This window comes from Nannobrachium achirus (assembly GCF_963921795.1).
Source record: "Nannobrachium achirus genome assembly, chromosome: 22".
NCBI classification, from domain to species: Eukaryota; Metazoa; Chordata; class Actinopteri; order Myctophiformes; family Myctophidae; genus Nannobrachium; species Nannobrachium achirus.
The window spans coordinates 54,689,811-54,717,740 of NC_137829.1; the positions used below are offsets into that span (position 1 = coordinate 54,689,811).

At 41.9% G+C, this 27,930-nt stretch overlaps 1 protein-coding gene across 1 annotated transcript in view; it reads left to right on the forward strand.

Annotated features, from left to right (window-relative positions):
- ttll4 (tubulin tyrosine ligase-like family, member 4) overlaps positions 1–24,024 on the forward strand; it is a 79,304-nt gene extending 55,280 nt beyond the window's left edge. Inside the window, exons 18-24 of the mRNA XM_080752480.1 lie at positions 1,322–1,456; positions 3,257–3,409; positions 5,551–5,647; positions 9,030–9,246; positions 14,282–14,349; positions 21,355–21,422; positions 22,327–24,024. Of these exons, the coding sequence (XP_080608606.1) occupies positions 1,322–1,456; positions 3,257–3,409; positions 5,551–5,647; positions 9,030–9,246; positions 14,282–14,349; positions 21,355–21,422; positions 22,327–22,426 (838 nt within the window). The 3' untranslated portion in view covers positions 22,427–24,024. The remainder of the gene's footprint in view (positions 1–1,321; positions 1,457–3,256; positions 3,410–5,550; positions 5,648–9,029; positions 9,247–14,281; positions 14,350–21,354; positions 21,423–22,326) is intronic.
- Positions 24,025–27,930: the final 3,906 nt, after the last annotated feature.

A 27,930-nucleotide genomic window follows, 5' to 3' on the forward strand; every position in this document is an offset into this window, starting at 1 on the left:
ATATTATGAATTAAACCATTGTGTATCATATGATTTAATAATTAATTAAACCATTGTGTATCATATTATGAATTAAACCATAGTGTATCATATTATGAATTAAACCATAGTGTATCATATTATGAATTAAACCATTGTGTATCATATGATTTAATAATTAATTAAACCATAGTGTATCATATTATTTCATAATTAATTAATCCATTGTGTATCCTATTATTAATTAAACCATAGTGTATCATATTATTTCATAATTAATTAATCCATTGTGTATGGTATTCTCTCAGTTCAGACCCGTACGTCAACTCCCTGGTGAAACAGATTAATTAATCCATTGTGTATCCTATTATTAATTAAAGCATTGTGTATCATATTGTATCATATTGTTTCATAATTAATTAATCCATACTGTATCCTATTCTCTCAGTTCAGACCCATACGTCAACTCCCTGGTGAAACAGAACCTGTATCATAGTGTATCATATTGTTTCATAATTAATTAATCCATTGTGTATGGTATTATCTCAGTTCAGACCCGTACGTCAACTCTCTGGTGAAACAGATTAATTAATCCATTGTGTATCCTATTATTAATTAAATCATTGTATATCATATTATTTCATAATTAATTAATCCATTGTGTATCCTATTATTAATTAAACCATAGTGTATCATATTATTTCATAATTAATTAATCCATTGTGTATCCTATTATTAATTAAACCATAGTGTATCATATTATTTCATAATTAATTAATCCATTGTGTATCCTATTATTAATTAAACCATAGTGTATCATATTATTTCATAATTAATTAATCCATTGTGTATCCTATTATTAATTAAACCATAGTGTATCATATTATTTCATAATTAATTAATCCATTGTGTATCCTATTATTAATTAAAGCATTGTGTATCATATTGTATCATATTGTTTCATAATTAATTAAACCATACTGTATCCTATTCTCTCAGTTCAGACCCGTACGTCAACTCTCTGGTGAAACAGATTAATTAATCCATTGTGTATCATATTATTAATTAATCCATTGTGTATGGTATTCTCTCAGTTCAGACCCGTACGTCAACTTTCTGGTGAAACAGAACCTGTATCATAGTGTATCATATTGTTTCATAATTAATTAAACCATACTGTATGGTATTCTCTCAGTTCAGACCCGTACGTCAACTCTCTAGTGAAACAGATTAATTAATCCATACTGTATCCTATTCTCTCAGTTCAGACCCGTACGTCAACTCTCTGGTGAAACAGAACCTGTATCATAGTGTATCATATTATTTCATATTATTCTCTCAGCTCAGACCCGTACGTCAACTCTCTGGTGAAACAGAACCTGCGCTCCGCCTCCAGCTGTCATGAACTGTTTGGATTCGACATCATGTTGGACGAGAACCTGAAGCCTTGGCTCCTAGAGGTCAACATCTCACCCAGGTAACCATAGCAACCGTCTCTACACCACCCAGGTAACTATGGTAATCTCCTCTGGATGGAAGGGATTGATTGATTGAAGAATTTATTAGCAGTTTGCAATAGAAAAAAAGTACAGTTTCATGACAGTACAAATCACTGGTACAAGGTCAACTAAAAGGAGATCCTAGAAAGCCGAGGCTTATTTCCACAGGAACCACACTTTAAGTATCTCATATAACATTGAAAGACAGACGGATAGAACATAGTACTTTATCTAGGATAATATCAGTTTCGAAAGCATAACATCAAATACAAAGGCAGAAAAAGAGAAAAGGGGGGGGGGGGGGGCATGGGGGCTTAGTCTATTTACAAGTCACGGGTAGCAGCTGTCTGAAGGTGACTTTTCATACCAATTTTGAAGGAGGCTAGGGATTTGCTCTCCTTTAGGGCTTGTGGAAGGGCGTTCCACATGTTGATGGTGTAGCAGGAGAACGAGTTAGAGCCTTGTTTAGTGTTAAATCTATGTTGATGATGATTAGTGGAGCTGCCTCTGGTGTTGTGATCGTGAACATCCTTGACCTTTAAGAAGTAGTTTGACAGGTACATGGGAATCTTGGAGGTGTAGTGTATCTTGTACACCAGGCCCATTGCAAGATGCTGTACTCTGTCAGCTACTTTGAGCCATCCCACGCTTTCGTGGTGATGATCGGTAAGGTGGGTCTGAGGAGGGAGACCAAGCACAACCCTAATTAGTTTGTTTTGGGCTGTTTGGAGCTTTAACTTTAAGGCAGCTGGGGCGTCGCGATACCAGACAAGGACTCCGCAATCAATGAGGGGCCCAATAAGAGCACCTAGTGTCTTTCGTGATTTAATATTGATCAGCGGGGCAACACTTTGCAAGAAGCGAATTCGTTGGTTGACTTTATTGATTACCTTGGTGGTCATTTTTTCACTGGATAGGTTAGCCTCCAGGATGCAACCCAGGTAGCAGATGTAGTTTTTTCTTTCTTTCACAGTGTCACCTACTTTAATTGTGAAGTTCTCAACTAGGCTAAGTTTCTGACTAGATCCAAAGAGGATACATTCAGTTTTGCCTAGGTGAATTGAGAGTCTGTTGTCATTGAGCCAGGTGCAGATCTTGTTAAGTTCACAGTTAAGGGCCTTTTCAACCTGCGATATGTCTCTGCCTGAGACATATAAGAGAGAAGAGTCTGGGACGCGTGGAGCGTCGTCCAGGGTGTTTTAGGGAAGGGAGAAGAGTCTGGGACGCGTGGAGCGTCGTCCAGGGTGTTTTAGGGACGCTTGGAGCGTCGTCCAGGGTGTTTTAGGGAAGGGAGAAGAGTCTGGGACGCGTGGAGCGTCGTCCAGGGTGTTTTAGGGAAGGGAGAAGAGTCTGGGACGCGTGGAGCGTCGTCCAGGGTGTTTTAGGGAAGGGAGAAGAGTCTGGGACGCGTGGAGCGTCGTCCAGGGTGTTTTAGGGAAGGGAGAAGAGTCTGGGATGTTAGAAAATAGTATATTTTCTTGTAGATCTGCAATTTTCAGTTTTTTTAGGATCACAGATATAAATGTTAATTAAAATAAGAATGGCATAAAATTCAAATGTCGATGTATAGTAATACAAACTTGTGTGTGTGTGCGTGCGTGCATTTGTGTGTGTGTGCGTGTGTGTGCGTGCACGTGTGTGTGTGCGTGTGTGTGCATGTGCGTGCGTGTGCGCGTGTGCGTGTGCGTGTGCGTGCGTGCGTGCGTGCGTGCGTGCGTGCGTGCGTGCTTGCGTGCGTGCTTGCGTGCGTGCGTGTGCGTGTGCGTGTGTGTGCACAGTCTCCACTCCAACACTGCTCTAGACGTCAGGGTCAAAGGTCAGATGATCAGAGACCTGCTGAACCTGGCTGGATTCCAGCTGCCAATCAAACAGGACCTGGCCCCGCCCACTTCCCCCTCCTCCAATAGCAGTGCCTCTAGCTCCACCAGCAGGTAGGGAGGTGTTACTGCAGCCAAGAAAACTTTTTTTTTTCTTTGTATTCATCATTTTAACCCATTCAGGCCTAGAGTTATTGAATGCTTTAACCAGTGAAAAATAGCAGATATACGAGCTTGTCGATCTGCTATTTTTGAAAAAGTTGTGAAAATGTGTGCAAATCTTTGAATATTATTATTCAAAGATAGTATTTTCAAAGCGAACGTTTGTAACTCAAATTTTGCTTCTGGGTGGTCCCTGGAACTAGATATTTTGAGATGGGGGTCCGTGGCCAAATAAATATCATTTTGGGGGTCCTTCACATGAAAAGGTTTGAGAACCACTGACATAGTAGTCTCTCAAGAACAGACTAACTGAGCTCCAGTTAAGTGAAAAGGACCTTTTCTTTGACGATGGCTGGCCAGATTGCTGACATAGAAACATGGGGTTTTCAAAAAATATCTTGCGATTGGCGACGAGTCTCTTACGAAATCGGCAAGAGTGCCTCTCAATACATGAAGCTATATAACCTCTCCATCATCGGAAAACCGTGGCCGCGTCCAAAACCTTTCTCTTTGTATTTATCATTTTAAAAATGATCTAAACTAGTGAAAACAGCAGATCTTGTAGATCTGATGTTTTCACTACTTTTGTGCGACAGCCTTGTATGATGAAGCAGGGCTTTACTTAAACGTACAAACTTGGAACTTGGAGATACAAGGTTTCTTCCCGACAGTGACGATATCTTATATAAATATTGGTCCATTATACGGTTTTAAACAGGTTTTAGCCTAAACAACCACTCGGATATTGAAATGTCATCCTCTGTCTGTCTCTAATTCCAAGCTGTTTCAGATGCAATACCAAAATGCCCTTTGTTGGCAACTATCTTTGGGCTAAAATTGGAACAATGAACTGTATCATTCCAATTCTAGCATGGCCCCATGCTAATCTTCCCTGTATCGTTCCAATTCTAGCACCACTTTACCCCCCGCCCACCTCATAGTCTCAATAGAATATAGCATCCCATAAAGTACCGCCCCTTTCTTGAGGGGGGCCAATAGGAAATGAGCCCATCAAAGGTGACCAAGACCCGTTCAGACACGCCCATTCAGATCAGACACGCCCATTCACTTAAAGTTATACCATGTAACTTTTTTTATAAAACAAATCTTAAAATAGTCCTAACTGTTAAATCGCTAAAGTTTTAGAACCCCCACTCCGTTAATTTCAGCTTCTAAAGCCTTCTCTTTATATATTTTCTATGAGCCGTGGGGGGGGGGGGAGAATTTTGCGGCAAAATGACGTCATCTGCATCATCTGTATACGTTGTGTATACGTTGGCCAATCATATCGCAGATCATAAACACATGGTACACTACCGGCCAATCACAGGCGTATCTGCCGTATGTTCAGGAAGTAGCTTCCCTCAACATAACAACATACTCGGGTGAAGGAGTGTGTTTCTCCGGAATGCCTGAACGCACAGGAACCAGGGACCCCTCTAAAGATAGATCTCGGCGAGCTGCAGGCAGACGCGGTGGTGAGAGGCCCGGTCCGCGGCGAAAAACGGACGAAAGACGCGGACGCGACCGCGGTTTGCTATACAGCTCTGACCACTATTTGAGCAACTTACACAGTATAGCTTTAAATAAGTGTTAAATAGCTCTATATTGCAGAGTTCCCCAATTAGTTTTCCTCAAGGGCCGAATTATGTCTATCCACGAGTTTCCAACGTCCCATAATGCATTGCGCAGACGTTGTACCGAGCTTCCGGCACCGCAGCCGAGTGTGATTTACAAGCTCACAACGGTTGCATCTGCGACGCGACGTGAGCTTGTATGTCTGCTGTTAAACTGGAAGTGTGGTCCAAAGTGTGTAACAGTGGTGTGTATTTTGTGCACAGTGTCTATGCAGTGTGTAACAGTGGTGTGTATTTTGTGCACAGTGTCTATGCAGTGTGTAACGGTGGTGTGTATTTTGTGCACAGTGTCTATGCAGTGTGTAGCAGTGGTGTGTATTTTGTGTACAGTGTCTATGCAGTGTGTAACGGTGGTGTGTATTTTGTGTACTGTGTCTATGCAGTGTGTAGCAGTGGTGTGTATTTTGTGTACAGTGTCTATGCAGTGTGTAGCAGTGGTGTGTATTTTGTGCACAGTGTCTATGCAGCCAGCGGGGGGCGGGGGGTCGTGACCTCTGACCTCTCCACTGATGAGAAGGTGAAGAGAGCCTTTTACCTCACACAGCGCACGGAGGTACGTGCACGCACGCACACACACACACACACACACACGCACACACACACGCACACACACACACACACACACGCACACACACACACACACACAGCGCACACACAGCGCACAGAGGTACGTGCACGCACACACACACACACACACAGCGCACGGAGGTACGTGCACGCACACACACACGCACACACGCACGCACGCACGCACACGCACACACACACAGCACACGGAGGTACGCACACACACGCACGCACGCGCGCACACACACACACACACACACACACACACACACACACACACACACACACACACACACACACACAGCGTTACACGCTCACATTAAGTATTAGCGTTGGCATCAGAATATACTTCAAGTTCCTGAAGTAACTTTTTTAAATAGCAGATCTACAAGCTCACAACGTGTCGCATGGTGACACGCTGTGAGCTTGTAGATCCATTTTTACGCGTCACCAAAAAGCAGTAGGTACTCTGTCTGCCTTCACCCGATGACAACTCCAAAAGAACTACATGGACAAATACCATATCTGCTTCCTCCTCTAGTGGAACCGCCCACTTCCCGCAAAGCATTGTGGGAAACGTATTATTTTTTGGAAGAGACTTTGATGCAACTCTGACCCTAAAGCCCTTTGCACACAAGACAGTTGCGTTTTTTTCGTTTACGGCATGAATAAAACACATTGGATTTGGTGTGCAAGGCTGTGCGGAATCGGCGCTGCGGATCCAAAAAGGAGTCTTAAAAGGAGTGATGAGTTTTTTACCGCATGCGACAAGACGCACGAATCGAACTGGGTTCGATCGAGAAAAAAACGCACGGCGGCAGCCACTCGTCGCACGGCTAATTCGGAGCCGGTGTGCATGAGGTCATAGAGAATCATTGTTTTCTTTTCAAAAAATTATATTGTCCGTTTTATCCGTGCGGTTAAACGCGCCTGTGTGCAAAGGGCTTAACCCTAACTCTGACACGCACAGAACTTTGAAAGAACAAAGTGTGTGAGTGCAGCCTTATTGTTCATTGCTGCTGCCGCCCACACCTGTTTTTAACCCTAAAAAAAAACTAATAATTTACAGTAAAAAATATATATATATATTTTTTTTTGCAGTGCCCACCCAGAACTTGCTTCTCTGTTCTGTTCTCGCCACTGGTTAGGAATCACTATAAGTTTAGGTTTTAGGTATAATTTTACTGGTTAGGAATCACTAAGTTATAAGTTTAGGTAGGCATAATTTTACTGTGGTAAATGTCATGTTGTAGGGGAGGGTCAATCTTTTATTTTATTTTAATGCTTAGGGAGCATCATTGATTTTTCCACCAATTGAGAGGGAGGGTCATGGCATTTTATATCAGGGCTTATACATTATTATTACTGTCAATTTGGTAAAAAGAAATTGGTTGAATAGAACTCATATTTTGGGACCATATTGCTCCTTGTTTTTACCAAATTGACAAATGGGCAGATGACAACATCAACATCCCCAAAATGATTCAATAGAAGGGTTCATCCACAATATTCATGGTAGTTAGGTTGCAGTGTTACTCTGTACAAAGACTTGCTACAGTATGCAGACTAGCGCTTGCTCTGCCATCATATAGTTAATATTACTGTATTGTGATTTTTGCATATTAATCAGGAACCATAACAACAAATAGTTAATATGATAGTGGAGCAAGCACTGCAGAGATAGCAAGTCTTTGTACACAGTAAGGACGTACCAAACACAGGCAGCAGGAGGGGCAGATCTACAAACCCAAAACGTGTTCATCTGGCTTGCATTCTGGGCTTGCAGATCTGTTATTCTGACCACCATGCTTAAACATACACAACTCAGGCCTGTCCGTATGCCTGTCTGTAAACCCTTTCCTTTTGCACAAAGCAGTAAGATAGAGGGCGCCAGATCCCTTTGAGTCACACCCTACCACTACTTCCTGTTCATCCACAGAGCATTGATTCTAGTTGTTTTCTCCATTAGATTAAAGTTGTACTATGTAACTTTTTTTATAAAACAAATCTTAAAATTCTCCTAACTATTAAATCACAAAAGTTTTAGAAGATCCGCGCCGTGAATTTCAGCCTGTAAAGCCTTCTCTGTATGTAAACTGAGATCCTTGCCGTGGACCGGATCTCGCGCCAAAATTGCGTCATCACACTACCGGCCAATCACAGCGAGGGTTATACAACTGCCGGCCAATCACAGCGCATCTTGAAGTGGGGTCGCTATGGCAGCCATATTTGTTGTCGCCCGTTTGTACCATCCCTTCTCTAGGTAATTTCGCCTACCAGGCAGGGTGAAGGAGTCCGTATCTCTGGAATTACTGAACGCACAGGAACAAGGGACCTCTTAAAAGATAGATCTCAGCGAGGTGGAGGCAGACGCGGGGGTCTGAAGGTACGAAAAACGTCCGAAAGACGCGGACGCGACCGCGGTTTGCTATAGGGCTAATGACCACTAGTTGGGCATCTTACACAGTATGGCTTTAAAGTGCTTTCTTTGCACTTTTTTCAACTTTTTATTACTTTTCAAAAAATACATTTTATTTGTCTGCCTCATCTTTTTACCATCCCAAGTAATAAAAGTTGAAAAAAGTGAAAATAAATCGAATGGAGAAAACGACTAGAATCAATGCATGGGCGTGCACGATCCGTGCACTGTGAATTACATGGAAGTCTATGGAGACTCAATGGGATTTAATGGTTTAATGGTGGCAGTAAATGAAGTGTGTAACTAGAGACTCTCATCTGTCATATGGTGCATGGTTTGACATTCTCACACCAACACAGAATTAGGAAAAAAATTGTATAAAAAAAAGTGTAAAAAATTGGTGGCAGTCTTCATATTATTATATGTATTAATATTAGGAGCTGCTCTACACCTTGCTATTAATAATAAAATGATATTAATATGTATTAATGTAATGTACATTAGGAGATGATGTCCACCGTCCTGGACGTCTTGACTCCAGAAGAATATTATTATTATGTATTATTAATATAATATATTATAATTATATTAATGTACATTAGGAGCTTCTCTCTACGGTCCTGGACGTGTTGACTCCAGAAGACGTTAAAGTCTTGGCTCAGAGTGAAGACATTAACATGTATTAATGTAATGTACATTAGTGATGTATTAATGTAATGTACATTAGTGATGTATTAATGTAATGTATGTATTAATGTATAGGAGATGATGTCTACGGTCCTGGACGTGTTGACTCCAGAAGACGTTAAAGTCTTGGCGCAGAGCGAAGACATTAACATGTATTAATGTAATGTATTAATGTAATGTACATATGTATTAATGTAATGTACATATGTATTAATGTAATGTACATAATGTATTAATGTAATGTATATGTATTAATGTATAGGAGATGATGTCTACGGTCCTGGACGTGTTGACTCCAGAAGACGTTAAAGTCCTGGCGCAGAGCGAAGACGAGCTGAGTCGCCGAGGTTCCTTCCAGAGAGCGTTCCCTTCGCCCACCGCCACCGCACGAAGATACCTGCGCTTCTTCAGCACGCCCCGATACCTCAACATCCTGCTGGACCAATGGGAGGCCAGGCACGCCGCGCACAGGGACACAGGTGTGTGCGTGTGTGTGTGTGTGTGTGTGTGCGTGTGTGCGTGCGTGCGTACGTGTGTGTGTGAGTGAGTGTGTGCGTGCGTGCGTGCGTGTGTGGTGATCACCCACGCAGCAAGTTTTTAGTTTTTTTTTGCGGGGGGGGGTTTGCGGTTTCTTTTTTACCTGCGGTCCTTGGGCTGGAATGATCGATTCCAAATAACCTACAGGCTGAACAGTGAACACTGCTGCATGGCTCCAGACAAACCAACGGCCCAAACATATGTTTAATTAAGTATAATTATTATAATATTGTTGTTGTTGTTGTTACTGTAGCAGCTGATGAAATATCCTGGGCAATCATTTCTATTTTTATATTGTGATTTGTGGCTACTGGCTGTTTGCCAGGCAGGCACTGCAGGCAAGAAGATGTTTTCAAGTCAAGGACCCCTTAGCTGAGGGAGATGAAGCATGGACCCCCACTACATATTGTATCAACATTGTGTTGCAAATTAAATCTTAATAGATGACAGAATGCTCCATAGACTTGTTTGACAGCACTGTGTATTTATCAAACATTTAAAACTCTCATCAGCAGGCTACTTCAGTGGTTCTCAACCTTTTCAGGCTGCGCCCAAAATTTTAACTGGGGACCCCCCAAATAATCATATTTTAACTGGGGACCCCCACAATAATCATATTTTAACTTTGGGACCCCCCATCCTATATGAGCACTAAGGGTCGATTCACACTCTTATAGTGAGCCTAACTAATTTCGGTTCGGCAGTGTCCAGACCCAAATATGGGTTTCCCCTCCCGGTTCGGGGGGCGTCAACCGACTAAACTCGGCTCCACGGTGCTGGCAAAATGTTGTGACCTCCCGACTTAATTGGGGTGCTCAGCGGTGTCTTCTCATTCATTCAGCCCGGCTCCAAGTTCATATGCTCGGCTGTGAAGCCAAGGAAACAGCGGCCGTTTGGGAGGGAGGCACGCCGACTTCCAATGCTTGTCTGGCCGTGTATTGAGCGCCGCAGAGCGGATACATTGTCAGCTGCCTGGTTCTCGCTGGGAGGCGCGCATGCGAGACACACACACACACACACACACACACACACACACACACATAGCTTTGCTGTGTGTATCGCTAACGCGTCGCCGACCGTTTTAAAGACAAAAGAAGAGCTCAAACACAACTTTGCTAATTGCTAGTGTTCCGTGTTGATAGGTTTTCCACGACGAGTTGTGACCGTGTGATGACATGCATGCAGCAATGGAGGCGGCACGTCTATAATGTGAGCTTGTAGATTAAATGTTTTTGACAGAGCTCGATCAAGCGTTTGTGAGTGAGAGAGAGAGAGAGAAGAGACCACGCTGGTACTGCTGCCTGCTGGAGCTGCTACTCACTGGACCTCCAGTCATTCAGCGTGCAGCGCGAGGGCAAGTCAAATATGTATCCGCCCTGCAATGCTCATTCATCGGCCACAAACGGTGTCATGCCACGGACCTCCAATATTTACAAGCGACTTCGGCACTAGCCGTTAAGAAAGTATGGATGAACTCCCCCCAAACCTAAATAATTTCGGGTCGGGGAGCCCTTTCGAAACGAAATTAGTTAGGTTCCTTATTAGAGTGTGAAACGACCCTAAGAGTTCAGGCAACATTTTGTATAACACGGTTCTATTGTGAAAATAGCAGATACATCTGAGCATGTAGATTTGCTATTTTCACAATGTCTGCCTCTAATACTTGACAATTTGGCCAATGTTTAATTCAAAAAGTCCTCAAATTGTCACAGTAGAAATATACCCTCTATACACTTAAACTTTGTTGGTTTGTTTATTGTTGAGTGAGAAAACAATGTTGCACATTAAGTTAAAGGGGCACTCCACCACTTTTCAACCTATGTTCATATAATTGGTCCTCACTCAAAAATAGCTTTTTTCTTTTTTTTTTTTCTCAGAGGAGGGCTGTGGGCAGGTCAGAAACCCATAGTCTTGTGACATCATCGATTGTCAATCCAGCTTATAGAAACTGCAGGCTTTCTATTCCTGAAAAGTTGCAATTTTAAAGTGGAAGCCATTGTTCGATAATAAAAATCTAAAAAATAAATCAAAAATATTGATACATTTTTTTTTTTTGGAAAATGATGATGTCACAAGACTATGGATTCTGAACTTCCCACAGCTCTCCTAGGAGACTTGGACAGAGTAGAAAAAAATTGTGATATTTTATCATGAACATTAGTGAGGACCTATTATATGAAGACAGGTTGAAAAGTGGTGAACTACTCCTTTAATCATGGCGACCCCCCAAAAAAATAGTTTGGGGACCCCCCTGGGGGTCCTTACCCACAAGTTGAGAACCACTCGGCTACTGGGATTCTTCCCTCTTGTAGTGTTGGTGCAAACCGCCCTATCTCTTCTAAAGCCCTCCTCAGAATATAAATACCATTTTTAGTGGTCACATGTTCAAATACTGGATTCTGATTGGCTTAAAACAGTGGTAAATGAGTCAACAACCTTGAGTTGTCTCATGGACCCCGACCACTGTTGTGTTGCAGTTGATTGTAACTAAATAACCTTGCAAGTCACAACTGTGTTTTCTTTCATTTATATGGTAGAAGTGGTAGAAAAGCAATTTACCATTCGAGGGTTGTGGGTTGTTGGCTGATTTACCACTGTTTCAGGGTTGTTTGGTACTCGGCGAATCAACTAACAACCCACTCCCTCTAGTGGTAAATGGCTTACATATTAGGGTTCAAGACAAGTAGATATATGTGTAGTAACCGAAATGATGTAATGAAATGATGCCCGTTCGCTCGTTCGTGCGTGCGCTCGCTGGCGGGAGGCAAGAGCTGGATTGTGGTCATCTTTGTGAAATATCGTCTGTTACTCGCCGAGTATTGTGTCTCCACCGCAGTGGTCCCGCTGATCCAAGCGAGAAAGCTCGCAGCAACCGCCGTCTCTCTCTCTCTCTCTCTCTCTCTCTCTCTCTCTCTCTCTCTCTCTCGCGCGCTCCGTGCCCCGTCGCCTGCATGTGTGTGTGTGTGTGTGTGTGTGTGTGTGTGTGTGTGTGTGTGTGTGTGTGTGTGTGTGTGTGTGTGTGTGTGTGTGTGTGTGTGTGTGTGTGTGTGTGTGTGTGTAGAGGGGAGAGAGAGTGGAGGAGCAGAGCAGCTGCATTCACCGCGCTGAGAATTCTCTGTGCGACTTTTACCGACTTTTACGCCCGCAACCTTCGGGAGACGTCGGTGGGTTGGCTGTAAAAATGCGTGTGAAATGGCGCGTGTGGCGCGAGAAGAGGTTAAAGGGATATTACACTTTCAAAGTTATTTTATCGTCTAATCAGGCTTTTATGAACACCCTGAACAGTTTTTAATTTGCTTGATTCAATATTTAGATATTTGATGTAAATGTTACCAGGCCCGACACGCCCAGGCCCTCTCCACATACACACCCATTGTAACTTCAAACTCCATTTTAACCATGATAGATTCATTAAAAACAACCATTATTTTTTCTGGTGACTCAAACTACCCTCCTAATACGTGAGCAGGCCGTGTTTTTTCGATAACTTTTTTCATTTATTTTTAATAATCCATTTTTGTATTAAATATTTTTCATTTTCCCAAATAATTATTAAAAATTAATGAAAGAAAAAACAGAAAAAACAACGGGTGTTTTTAATGAATCTATCATGGTTAAAATGGAGTTTGAAGTTACAATGGGTGTGTATGTGGAGAGGGCCTGGGCGTGTCGGGCCTGGTAACATTTACATCAAATATCTAAATATTGAATCAAGCAAATTAAAAACTGTTCAGGGTGTTCATAAAAGCCTGATTAGACGATAAAATGACTTTGAAAGTGTAATATCCCTTTAAATTGCGTGACTCTCACTCTCAAAGCGTGAGACTTGGTAGCCCTGATCGTGATGCACATTGAAATGTAAGATTTTAAAGATCCTGGCGATGGAAAACATTGAAGATTTGAATGCTTGGCAGCAAGCAGGTTAACTTATGTATGCCATAACATCTTGCTGCTTGGTCATTATGGCATCTATGGACACGACGGGCTGATAATTCCACAAGTAGCAGCCGAGGGGAATATCAGCCTGAAGTGTCCATATAACCCATAATGACCTTATAGCACTTATTACCCGGCTAATAAATAATATTAAAAACAAAACAAAGTATTTCCTTGTTTAAAGACGGCTGAAAGTGCGTCCCCCCGAGCGCATCACGTCGCCTTGGAAAACAAGGAAGTGCTGATCAAATAGAATCCATTTTCTGTTACTGCGTCGTCTATTTCTCGCCTCAAATGTTTAAAAAAAAAAATCTGAGCAACGTTTAGTTTGTTTATATGGCTGACACGTTGGACACAGTGCAGCCTGATTGCAGCAGCTGTTCTGAGCCGTTGATGAGCAGCGGTGAATTATCGAGCGGAGCGGTCATTATTTATACGCCTATAATTCACCGCTGATTTCAGCGCTCGACCAATCAGAATCAAGCATTCAACCAAGCCGGGTAATGAATGATTATACCATTCTAACCAGATCATTAACATATATGAATATTCATGTCCTCCATGGTTGGTGTCCTAATGAATAATAATAATGAACACATCACTGTCTTAACTCATTCACAGCGAAGGCACAAGCTTCCCGTGTTATTTCAGTACCCCTATATTGCCACAGCCGAGTTTCCTGAGTTTTCCTGTTTAAAAAGAAAAAACATTTAAATGCCTAAAATGTATGTGCATGGTCGCAATCGCGAAATTGCATGTTTAGCCCCATAACAAACACATCTACATTTGAAGACTTTGAAGGCTTCTATCTCATGAATGCCTGAACGGATTTCCAATGGATTTTTTTGTTTGAAAGCTGTGAAAAAGTACTACACATATGGTGCATGATCTGGGCGTGCACGATCCGTGCACTAACAAATGATCTGTGCACTAGAAATTTAGGAACGTGGCAGTGAGGAACTTGGGGGCCATTTTGAAAAGGCAATGAATGTGTTAACATGATGATTTCCTCACAAGTTAATACAAACTGTGTGTGTGCAGGTATTGAGCTGCTCAGGTCTCTCTGCCAGAAAGGAGTTCATCTGGGAACAACCGACCCTCTGCACATGGTGAGAATAATATGATCATCTGATTATCATAATATAATAATATGATCATCTGATTATCCATAATATAATAATCTGATCATCTGATTATCATAATATAATAATCTGATAATCTGATTATACATAATATAATAATCTGATTATACATAATATAATAATCTGATTATCCATAATATAATAATCTGATAATCTGATTAATCATAATATACTAATCTGATTATCCATAATGTAATAATCTGATTATCCATAATATAACAATCTGATAATCTGATTATCCATAATACAATAATCTGATTAATCATAATTTAATAATCTGATAATCTGATTATCCATAAAATAATAATCTGATTATCCATAATATAACCAGTAAGACTCCCTAAATCGGGAGATAAGCGACCGTCAGGTCGCATGTAAAAAGCGGCCTGATGGTGGCGCTAAATGGGACAGATCCATGTTTGTTCCATGACATGACTGTAGACATACTGTGTACCGATTTGCGTATTTTCTTTTTTCTTTTTTTTGATTTTAGGGCGAAATTTGTATGTCCAAAAATGGGTTTTGCAAGAATCAGCCTCATGGTGGCGCTAGAAGAGGGCTATGGGAGAAGTGTGACTAACTGACTGACTGACTGACTGACTGACTGGCTGGCTGACTGACTGACTGACTGACTGACTGACTGACAACTGGTGGAGGTTTTGAATAATCTGTTAATCTGATTATCCATAATATAATAATCTGATAATCTGATCCTTATTGACAGGGACGTGCTGGGCCCCTGATTCAGCCCAGGAAAAATAGTTGTAGAGGCCCTCATTGCGCGCTATAGAGAGAGATCTCTCTCTATAGCGCTATAGAGAGAGATCTCTCTCTAGAGAGAGATCTCTCTATAGCGCTGCTGCTACTCAAAGATTTGCCATTTCAGATCATGACAAGTGACAAGCCAGTGGGCCAATTACTGTACATGAGTTATATTTCGTCGTTGTGGGGTGGAAACCTTGTACGTCCAAAACCGTTTGTTTTGTATTTATCATTTAAAAATGATTTAAACTAGTGAAAACAGCAGATCTACACAACGCCTCGCGGTGCGAGGCGTTGTGTGCTTGTAGATCTGCTGTTTTCACTACTTTTGTGCGACGGCCTTGTATGATGAAGCAGGGCTTTGCTTTGCGAAAAAATGTATAAATTTGAACTTGGAGATACGAGGTTTCTGCCCGACAGTGACGATTTACTTTGTTGGCCGCCCAGCCCACAAAATGGAACGAAGGCAGACATTTTATTTTTAATTTTTTTCCTAATGGCCGGCCTGGACCGGCCAGGAATGAACCGGCCGTTCGGGAGCTGTCCCGCTTTTCCCAATGGCCAGCACGTCCCTGCTTATTGTAATCTGATCCTTATTGTGACTGTCAGGTCGCAGGGGCCGTCCAGAAGACGCTGGATTTCATTTACCCTCCCCGGTCAAATGAAATCCGATCACCCCTGGGTGTCCTCATGCAAACGCATGAAAACAGAGGACTAGACCAATAGTTTCCAAAACTCTGGCTGCAGTGCATTTTTGTTACCAAGGCGTATTTCTTTTACCGTGTGGACAGCATAAACGGAGAAGTTCTTTGCTTGCATGCTTACGTCACCTTGTGCTCCTCGCCTCCTCCTCCTTGCTATGAGAGAATCCCGTGGTAGTCTCTGTAGAATATCCATCGCATTCTCGACATGTTAACATCAGAGAGCTGTCTTGTTTAGGGATGGAGCCCTAATGAATAGGGATGGGTATCGTTCACCTTTGAATCGATACGATACCTTTTTCGGTACCTGGGAATCGATACGATACCCTTTTCGATACCATTTTCGATACTTTTTATTTAAGTTTAACAGAGGTGATGATGATGATCACACAGTGTGGCGGAGCGGAGAGTACAGACGTTGGATAATCATCATAATAATGAACATTATAGGCTATGGTCGGCTATTTTCCACAGTAACAAGTGTAGCCTACTAAAGCAGTCATTAAACTCTCAGTAGCCCAACTGTTACAGATGCGACCGGCCAGGGGTGCGTTCCAGAGTATCGAAACGAGGTATCGTTGGTTTTTATGTGAACCGATACCCGATAGTATCGATTTCATGCAATCGATACCATTAAAAGTATCGCAGGCAATACCCATCATACTAATGAATGATTGTTTTAATGATATTTGTTACTCTTGTCAGTTATTGTCATCTTCTTAGATGGTGGTCAGCCACAAACTCACAGTCGCAAAAGATACCAGTTAAGTTCTGAATGTGTTGTCTCACATAGCTTTCCACCAGCTCAATAAGCCGGATCGATAAGGTGCTCATTATCAATAACAGATACAGCCCTAGTCGTGTTAACAATGTTGCTGCCATTTTAAACATAGCTGTAGTAAGCAGCTGCCAAATTGTCCTTACCTTTTAACGTGGGCACGCGCACGCATCGTGCACTATCTGTGCGCAACTCATCTAGTAGACGTGTAGACTCGGTGACAGCTTTCGAATAAAAAAAAACCCATTGAAATAGACATATCCGTTGCCACGCTGTATCCCTGCTTATCCGCCAGTATTTACATAAGAAAACATTGGAAACGGCCAGCGGTGCGCTATGGTAACACGTGGACACGTTCGCGCACATAGCAGACGATATGTGCGCAAATCATATGCCAGGCGGGTAAAAGAATCAAACCGCTACAAAATAAAATAAAAACGTGTGAAAAAATACCATTCTATGGCCATGCAGTCAGCTCACTTGTTTACAATGAAAAGCTATGTGAACGGAGCCGCGATTGGACGTCAGACCGGATATGGAAACCTAGATCCGGTCCAAACGGGAAATGCGACCGGATACAGTTAGGGGGCGGGCCTAAAGTCTCCGAAGCGGCTATATACAGCGACCATACTTTTAATCGTTTCTTAATGATTAAAGCTAATTAAATCTTCGGGCTCCTCGGGCATCGCAGAGAGGTACAGCGGGAAATCTCCGGTTTCGACGGGGATCGCAGGAAATGAGTTAAGTAACGGAGCATAACTGAAATGTTGGATATCAAATGCCAATATCAAATGATTTCAAGCATAATGGAGACATACGCACGCATGCAGGCATTATTCACGACATGTGCTGCCTTTTAAATTATTTCCACGATCAGCACAAGCAGTTGTCATAATTATAATATTATAAAACATACATTAACCAACTTTAAGCCCTATTTTATTCTTATCTTATCTGCAAGCATACAAGCTCACAAGCATTGAATCCACTTTCAGTGGATTCCCAATGTAGCCGATGACTTTTTATTGTGTGGGCAGCCAATAGGAGGAGGCCACCAAAATGAACCATACCGATGTTGCTTAGTATAGCTTTTTAACCCTGCAAGGCCCGAATTAATTTCTACTGGCCAATTTTTATTTATTTTTTTTTTAAATCAGATGGTGTTGTAGGAGTCCTAATCACAGGAAAATGTCATTTTAAAAAATTAATAATGTTTTTGTAAGGTTTTATAGCCATAAATCATAAATCATGCTCTAATTTGCATTTTGGGGATATTTTTCACAATATTAACATATGCACGTGTTCTAGACATTCTAATGATCACGGAAAACAATATTACAGGCATTTTACTAATGTTTTAGTGAGGAATAGCTTCAGTTAAAAAGTGAGATGTTGTTTGTCCAGATGCTGGAATTTCAACTTCTCTGGGAGGTGTGAATGTCAGCCTCTGTGGGGGGTGTTTATATGCAAATATCGTGGCCAATGGCATTGTAATACTAAACAATAGGATTTAATTGCCTTGGCTTGAACTAAAACAGTATTTGACAGACATGACTCGCCTATACATTTGGAATGATAGCCTTTATTATTGCAATGGAATGAGTTGAATGGAATGGAGGAATGGAATGATAGCCTTTATTATTGCAATGGAATGAGTTGAATGGAATGGAGGAATAGCGCACAATGGAAACACAACCTAACAGTGCTTGTTTACTGCTTCGATTAGGCTACTCTCCCCTAGCCTGATAAATCAGTCCGCACATTACCACCCCCTGTTGGTGGGTGGTGTGTAGTGTGGACCGACACCGGAGATATTTTATTTTATTTCAAGCTCGCCCGAGGAGCGGGCGAATTGAATGGGCCAATCAGGGCTGTAGACTTGAGGCAAGTGGTAGGCTGGTCCGGTCCCAGCCCCCCCATTAAAAACGAAATAAATGATTTTTATCCGATCGTCTAACCTTCCCTAGTCACCGCTCGTCCATCGATAGCGCATGGCTCCTCTGACATGAAGCAGAAGTGACGTCAGGTCCTTTCCCTGTAATAGCTTCCCTGCTCCCGTCCGTTTTCTGTTTAGACGTTAGTGCTAGCACAGCTGGAGTGCTGGGGGCTAAGCTAGCGAAAATGTTCATATCTACTGTAGAGTCACACTTGGATTATTTGAGCCCACATTTACGTGAACGGATCGCGCACGCGAAACGCACGGGGAGGAGATGCATCGGCCGAAACCGCCACTCTAAGCCAATGCAGAAGGAGGAATTTGGCTGGGGACTGTGGTGAGAATACAACGGGGATCGCGTGATGTTTATGGGGAATGAAGACCACGTAATATAGAGCTGATGGTCTTGTAAAATGAATGCGGTTCAGATCATAATATAATAATAATAGAAATTTCACGGCTAATCTACCAACAAGACATTCTATTTCGGCTGGCGAAGTGTTAAAGTGTGAAGATTGTGAAACTTGGAAGATGCATAGCCTCTAGACAGCTGCACTGCTGCGCTAGCCTGATAAATCAGTCCGCACTACACACCACCCCCTGTTGGTGGGTGGTGTGTAGTGTGGACTGAACCCGGAGATATTTTATTTTATTTCAAGCGCGCCTGAGGAGCGGGCGAATTGAATGGGCCAATCAGGGCTGTAGACTTGAGGCACGTGGTATGCTGGTCCGGTCCCAGCCCCCCCCCCCAGCCCCCTCCCTTCGGAGCTGTTCTGCCCACGTGAGTCTCCCTAGTGGACTCTGATTGGTGCTCTTCTGCCCACTTGAGCCGCTAGTGGACTCTGATTGGTCCGTGAAAACTTTCATGGCAGAGTCAGACTCGACTCGAATTATTTTAATAAACTATACAATAGTCCCGTTTCATTACGTTTTAATACCATTTCTAACGTAAACATGCAGTCATATAATATGTTATGAGAAATAACGTATTTTTGCAATGTCACGCCACGTCGCCGTCGGGGGCTCTAGCGCGTGTGTGTGTGTATGTGTGTGTGTGTGTGTGTGTGTGTGTGTGTGACGTCATTAGGCTTTACCCCGCCCCCGCTGAAGTAGAATCTCCGCCCGCAGGATCAGACTCAATCCCAAAACGAAGTGTGTGATTGAGTCTGACGCTTGCAGTCAGGCTACTGCAGCGCTGCTATATGAGAGCAGGCGACGCGGCCACCCGCTTCGGTGACGCACAGACAGGGATTTATAGCGTTTTGTGTTTTCATGTGGGCAGAGATGTCTTTCTACCCGGGGCCGTGTGGAGGCATAGAGGCCCAACCCGGGGAGGTGGGATTCGTATAGAGGGTCTGCGCGTGACATCACTGTTGCTGGAAGTTATGTGGGAACGCCTACTGAGTGGCAAAAAAACTAATTTCTGCCATTGACAGCCCAAACATCCAAACAGAAAAGTCCTATCTGATTGTATTAAACAAAGTTAACTCACCAACATTGCGGCTGTACTGAAAGCTTGAATTATCCTCTTTCTATCTGCAAAGTTTTTGTTTCATAAAAATCCACCATAGGCATGTTATGAGCTACTTTCTGTCAAGACATTCTGTGCAGGTTTTTATTTTTCCAAGTGTCAGAGTTTGGAAGCACTCATTTCAACAACACAACATCCTGCTGCCTCATGGGCGGACTTTATGGAAGGGCAGGGGGTGCACTGCACCCCCCAGGCATTTCTGAGCATTTAGGGGGAAAAAGTAAGTCTCTAGCCCATTCCTGTCAAGAGTTATGATTTTTTAAAGAATTAACCAACTAATAGTCACTGGTTTCTCCCCATCACACAGAGACCAGCTGGCGACAATACGTTGATTGATTGGAATGTTAAGTGATCAGAGCCTCTCTCTCTCTGAAGATAGCATTGCTAAGAATGGGGGTTGTCTGGCTATGAATATACCTGAACATACCTGCAATATCCGAACTGTACACAAAGATTACACATATTAGGCTTGAAAAATAATTAAAAAGGGGTTTAACATGTACAAATATAGTTATTATTCACTGATATTCCCTTATTGTTCATTACTTAAAATGCATTAAATTACAATATTTATTGTCCTGCATTAAACAAAATGTTTTGTAGCCATTTAGAAATTATAATTGAGATTATCAAATGGTTTATTCTTATTGGGCCCAGTGGGCGTGCAGACCCTCTATCGGTGTAGATTAGGCCGCAGTTACTATCAAAACCTCCACCGGCTGTCAGTCTGTCAGTCACACGTCACGTCACACTTTTGCCCTACTCACACTCCTTGGCTGCCAAACCACAACCTCCGCCCCTCATTTCTCACATGGCCCTCATCTAGCGCCACCATCAGGCCGATCTTTTTTGCAAGACACATTTTTGGACACTGCTCCTACAGATTTTGCCCTAAAATCACACAAAGCGGTACACAGTATCTCTACAGTCATGTCATCAACATGGATCTGTCCCATTTCCCATATTCCCTCCTGATTGGCTACTATTGCCTTCTAAAGTTTGTGTATGCGACCTGACGGTCGCTGATCTCCCGATTAGGGAGTCTTACTGGTTTTATCTCATAAATATTATGGTAACCTGATGTGTGTGTGTGTGTGTGTGTGTGTGTGTGTGTGTGTGTGTGTGTGTGCGTGTACGTGCGCGCGTGTGCGTGCGTGTGTGTGTGACTGTGTGTGTGTGTGTGTGTGCGCGTGTGTGTGTGTGTGTGTGTGTGTGACTGTGTGTGTGTGTGTGTGTGTGTGTGTGTGTGTGCGTGTGTGTGTAGTGGTCTAAGTGTAGCTATGTCTCCAGATATGAACAAAGACCTCACCAACCCTGCAGACCTAAATCCAGGTATGCACACACACACGCACACACTCGCACGCACACACGCACACGCACATGCACATGCACACACACACGCACATGCACACACACACACACGCACATGCACACACACACACACACACACACACGCACACACACACACGCACACCCACACACGCGCACACACGCACATGCACAGTAGGGCATTCATGAATAGTGATTTTTAGTATTCTAATTATTCCACCTCAAAGTATTGGAATAGTGGAATATTTGACAGGACTGGCCAAACTGTCAAATATTAAGTAAGCAAGAGGCCAACATTCGCATGTAGATTAAGTAATCTACATGCTCACAAAGTTGTGAGCATGTAGATCTGCTATTTTCACAATATTTGTCTGCAGAACCGAGTCACATTAAATGTAATACCTACAATTCCAAGTGCTTGTCAGGGTGGGGGTCCCCAGTTCAAATATGTTTATTTGGGGGGTCACGGCCTAAAAAGGTTTGAGAAGCCCTGGTATAGAGCATTAACACATTCATCCACCAGGGGCATTGACAACTCATTCTTATGACTTCCTATCTAGCCAAGCTTTATAAACTATATATTTTTTAAAGAGAAAACAATATAAAAATAAAAATAAGCGAATATTCGACTTCGGTGAACAACGTCGAATAGTGACTATTTGGTGAATGCCCTAACACACACACGCACACGCACATACACACACACGCACGCACGCACGCACGCACACACACACACACACACACACACACACACACACACACACACACACGCTACATAAAAAAGATCCCAGATTGGGTTTTTGTTTTGCTTCAGAGACGTTTTCCTTTTGTCGCGTGTCTATGATGTCACTCTGAGCGCTGTCCCCTGTCTATGATGTCACTCTGTCCCCTGTCTATGATGTCACAGCGTGGTGGTCAGGTGGTCTCGCTCGCGTCTCCTTGACGACGATGATGACATCACTGAGGAGGAGGTGGAGCCAGAGGTCCTCAGCCCCGCCCACAACTAGGAGGATCACATGACCACATGGTCACATGACCACATGGTCACTAGGGGTGGATATTGGCAAGAATCTTGCGATGCAATACGTATCACGATACTTTGGTCACGATGCAATAATATCCCGATATATTGCAAATCTTTGCGATACGATACTGTAGCCATACTATTGCGATATATCAGCTTTAAAAGCTGAAGGCGCTGCTCTAATGTTGTTGTTTTCGTCGGTCGCAGCCATTTTCTGGAGAGACCTCACTCACTGAACCGTGGGAAGGGGAAGTAGCTACTATAGTACAGCGACATCTAGAGGCAGCGGAGTGTCAGGACCGGACTTCTACCATTGGTTCCTATAAATATCGCGATGTATTGCCATGTCGATTATATTGCCCACCCCTAATGGTCACATGACCACATGTGATGGCAGCCTGCGTTACAAACCGTTGTAAACAATGGTGTGATGGTCCCAAAATATGACTTCTGTTCAACCAGTTTATTTTGGCCAAATCGACAAAATGGGCGGATGACAACTTCAACATCCCCAAAAGGATTAACCCATTTAGGCCTAGGATTATTGACTGCTTTAACCATTGAAAAATAGCAGATATACAAGCTCACAGCGCGGCACCGAGTGCCTTCTATTGAATCATGTTGGGGATGTTGATGTTGTCATCTGCCCATTTGGTCAATTTGGTCAAAATAAATTGGTTGAACAGAACTCATATTTTGGGACCATCGCTCCATTGTTTACAATGGTTTAATGCAGGCTGCCACCCCATGTGGTCATGTGATCCAAGATGGCCGCGATGTGAATATGGTCTACTGTGACAAAAGAAATGATCGCCATTTACGATGTTATCGCGATTAATCAAAATCCATCATTCAATCTGGTGGTGGGTTCTATTCTAAAGTTAGGGTTAAATTAAAACCATCTGGAACCTTCTCCACGATTCTGCTGTGCTCTTATTGTGAGGAAGGTTCAAACCTAACCTAGCTTCATAGTAGAGCCCGACCGATACATCGGTCAATTCGATATATCGGTTGTTTTGGAGCAATCGGAGGGGTATCGGACAACGGTGAATTATTCTATAGAGGATGTTGGTGCCAGAGGCACATTGACTTGCAGTGTTTTTTTTTACTTGAGGCCTTAACACTGTAGGGGGTTAGCTAACTAACTGTAGGGTTAGCTTATTATAGGAAAGCTTTTGACCTCCGTTTGGCTGACCTTTTGAGAGTCTGGCAACATTGATCACCAAATGGAAACATTGATCACCAAATGGAAACATTGATCACCAAATGGAAACTCTAAACTGTTCTAAACATTTATTCCTACCCTTCTGTAATATTTCTATGATTATTAATGTTAGATGGGTAATAATAATAATAATATTCTAATACACACTTAAACAAGCTGGGTTGTTTTGTCTGGGTTGCAGTGTTGATTTTGTCGACTAAAACTATGACAAAAAATTTTTTTTTCCCCAGACGAAAATAAAATAAATACAAAATAAAAAGTAAGCTGTGATGACTGAAACTAAGACTAAATATGTTGACAATTAGCCAGTAGCTATGCCCCTCCCCTAAAAGCTTTTGTCCAATGCTAGCTTAGCAACCGGCAGCTTGCCAAGGCAACCCTTGGCAAGCAGGAAGTTATTCTAAGCTAGCATTGGACAAAAGCTTTTTGGGAGGGGCATAGCTACTGGCTAATTTTGTCCAACAAAATAAAAACTAGACGAAAACGTTAGGGAGGGACTGGTGGAGAAGAGAGTCATTTTATGGTTGGTTGCTCTCAGGTGTTGCATGCTGAAAATTCTCAGCACGCAACCAAGTGTAAATCAAGGCCTGCCAAAATATCAACTGTAGATTTAGTCACCTAAAATCTTGATATTTTGTCGACAAAAATTTTACTAAAACTAAAACGTTGCAGGTGACTAAATTATGACTAAAACTAAAACTTTTCAGGTGACTAAATTATGACTAAAACTAAAACTTTTCAGGTGACTAAATTATGACTAAAACTAATACTTTTCAGGTGACTAAATTATGACTAAAACTAAATGACATTTTATTCAAAAGACTGCGACTAAAACTAAATCAAAATTTGCTGTCAAAAACAACAAGAACGTCTAAGGACTCTGACTGGGGTTGAGATTTGGACCATGGCTATCTTCTCTGTATCGTTCCAATTCCAACAAATGACACAGGCATTGTTGAATGAAATTGGGACGACACAGAGACGGTTAGCATGCTAACCATTAGCATGCTAACCATCTCTGTATCGTCCCAAGTCAACTATAGAACCCAGCGCTGTTGGGTTTATATAACCCAGCGCTGTTGGGTTTATATAACCCAGCTAGTGTAGGGTTATTGTAGCCCTTAAAGTTCACCCCAACATGACTTTTTTCCTATTGATTAGTCACGCCATGGAGAGTAGAGTTCAATAATACTTTTAGTTTTTTGTCACATTCCTAAGACACAAATGTGATAACAATAAATTTACCCCCATTCGTTTCGGACCCGTTTCGAAACGGGTCCCCATCCGGAATCAATGGGGGTAAATTTACTCAAATCAATTTTTTGTCTTAGGAATGTGACAAAAATCCAAAAATATTATTGAACTCTACTCTCCATGGCGTGACTAATCAATAGAAAAAAAGTCATGTTGGGGGTGAGCTACTCCTTTAAGTGAAGCAACCCTAACACACAGCTGGGTTAAATTAACCCGGCGGGTTTTCAGTCCAATATTTAACCAGCTTGAGAAACTACCCAAATCGGGTTGTTTTTTTTAACCCAGCATTTTTATGTGTGTAGTCAATAAACAGAAGGGGATCAAAGTGTTTACATTGTATCCATGCTGCTAATGTGGTTTACATTTTGATTACTGATTATAGGACTAATTAATTAATTAATTAATTAAGTACAATAACTTATTAACTACTTTGGACGGGTTTTATTTTATCCCATTGTAGCTCACGCATGGTCGTAGAGACCAAGCCTCGATCGTCGTGTTCCCGTGTTTACATGGGTTCGATCAGAGCGACTTATTATTTATCCCCCTACAACTACACCATCATTCACATTTCACAAACAAAGTGCTTAATAAAGTCTCACTCATGTCTAAATACGGTAGGGCATTCTATAATTACCCGTATCCTCCGTGTTCTTTAATAAGAAGCCTTTTTATCCGATCACGTTCAGTTTTCCCATGTATTTCCTGGCGTTCCCCATGCGCACCAACCCCACTGAGATAGTGATCGGAATAAAAAGGCTTCTTATTAAAGAACACGGAGGATTATAGAATACTGTACCGTATTTAGACAGGTGTGAGACTTTATTAAAGGTGATACACCATGCATTTAAAAAGTATTTATGTCATATTGTTTATGTCCCAAAAACGTTTTTCAAAAGGTTTGAGGCTAAATTACCACTCCTGAATAGAGAGCCTCTCATTTTTGAATTGTTTTTCTTCAAAAACGGCCGTTTAGGACGTCACAAACGGCAGCAAATCTGGACAGCCTGTTTTGAGAACCCGTGGGATGCTTTTAACCTCCACCTTCCCAAAACCAGAGAAAGACACAACTGTCTGAAATGGGACTTTGTGAGGATAGAAGGTGCTAGTGGGACCCCAAAAAAAAGGTTTTAAAATAGGAAAAGTGAATTTTCATGGTGTATCACCTTTAAGCACTTTGTGAAATGTGAATGTTGGTGTAGTTAAATAATAAGTCTCTCTGATCGAACCCATGTAAACCCAGGAACATGACGGTCGGGGCTTGGTCTCTACGTGACGGTCGGGGCGTGGTCTCTAGGACCCTGCATGAGCTACCATGGGATAAAATCGCTTTGGGAAACCCGGCCAATGACAATGCCTGGGATTTGTTTTGGCCTTTTCTTTCTTTTGAACATGATTGAAGCTGTAACTTGATTGAATGAATGCATATTTCTATATTTTTCTAAGTGTTGATAATAATTAATGTTTAAGGGCTCCATTATACAACTCTCAGGTTCAGAGGTGTTTTCACAATAAAAGCTGGTATCTGACATTATGAGACTACTTTTGTGAGTTTTTTTATTGTTTGATTAGAAATCAGTTGAATCTGTTTGTTTGATTCTTCAACCCTTCAAGTTGCCAAAAAGCCGGACTAGTTCGGCTCTTTTGTCGCCCAGCGTCGCTATGCTTCGGTCCTTACCTGTGGGCTGATTATTGAAGCTGTATTTGGTCCGAGGGCCGCCGTTGTTTACCGCGATCGATTCGCCGCCGTTGTTTTCCGCCGATTTATTCAATGTAATCCAATGCAGATTTATTCAATGTAATCCAATGCAGATGTATTCAATGTAATCCAATGCAGATTTATTCAATGTAATCCAATGCAGATGGCCAACTTTAAAGCCCCCTTTCTCTGAATCTATGCTTTTCTGGAAGCGGACAGACAGCCTTTATTCACTATGGAAGTCTAAAGGTCCAAAAATTAAATAAAACACACCACCAATTGTAAAATAAATACCACAATGATATCAGTTTAATACGCAATGATATAAATGAATTATACAATGATATAAATAAAAAACACAAATAAATAAATAATAGTTTTTTTTATTTATTGCATAATGATTTTTCATTAATTGTGTTTTTTAATTTATTTAATGCTAACATTTTATCATGCTCCCTTTTATTTATTTCATAAGGTAAATTAGTCCAAAAATGTAATAACAAATATCACATTGAAAAAAAACTATGATATGGATAAAAAACACAATTATATAAATAAATATATTTGTTTATTTAATTAGGTTTGTTATTTAATTGTTCATTTTATTTATCTCATAGTGCATTTTATTTAATTCATATTGGCTTGTTTTTATTTCATTGTGGCTTTTATTTAATTCATATTGGCTTTTTTGTGTCATATTGCCTTTTTTGAGCGGTGGTCACAACGCTCCTATACGTGGCCGTGTGTGTGGGTCTGTCTGTCTGTCTGTCTGTCTGTATGCGTGTCTGTCTGTATGGTGTATGTAGCCTGTATGTAGTACCTTTTGTGACCACACATGTTAAGGGAGGGCCGCTGTTGTTCAGGCCAGGCCAGGCCAGACACCCACCCACCCACACACACACACACACACACACACACACACACACACAATATATATATATTTGTTTTGCTGTTGCGCAGCCTCCACGACCACCGCTCAGTTCACACGGGTGTGATTTTTTATTCCATAGTTGCTTTTATTACATTCATAGTAGTATTTTTTCATTTCATGGTGTTTTATATTATTTATTTCATAATGGGTTTTTTATTTCCTGCTCTGTTTTATTTATTTCATGGTGATATTTCGCACTTGTCAATCAACAGGAACGGGGCGGGACTTAGGGCGGAGTAGGCTTTACATTAATTCAGACCAAAGCAACTGATCAATTTGAGAGCTACAGCTCCGCCATTTTTAAATCCCAGTAAATAAATCATATCACTGCTGAAAGTAACTCAGTCCCACTTTTCTCCCCCTCGCACTGCACTCTTT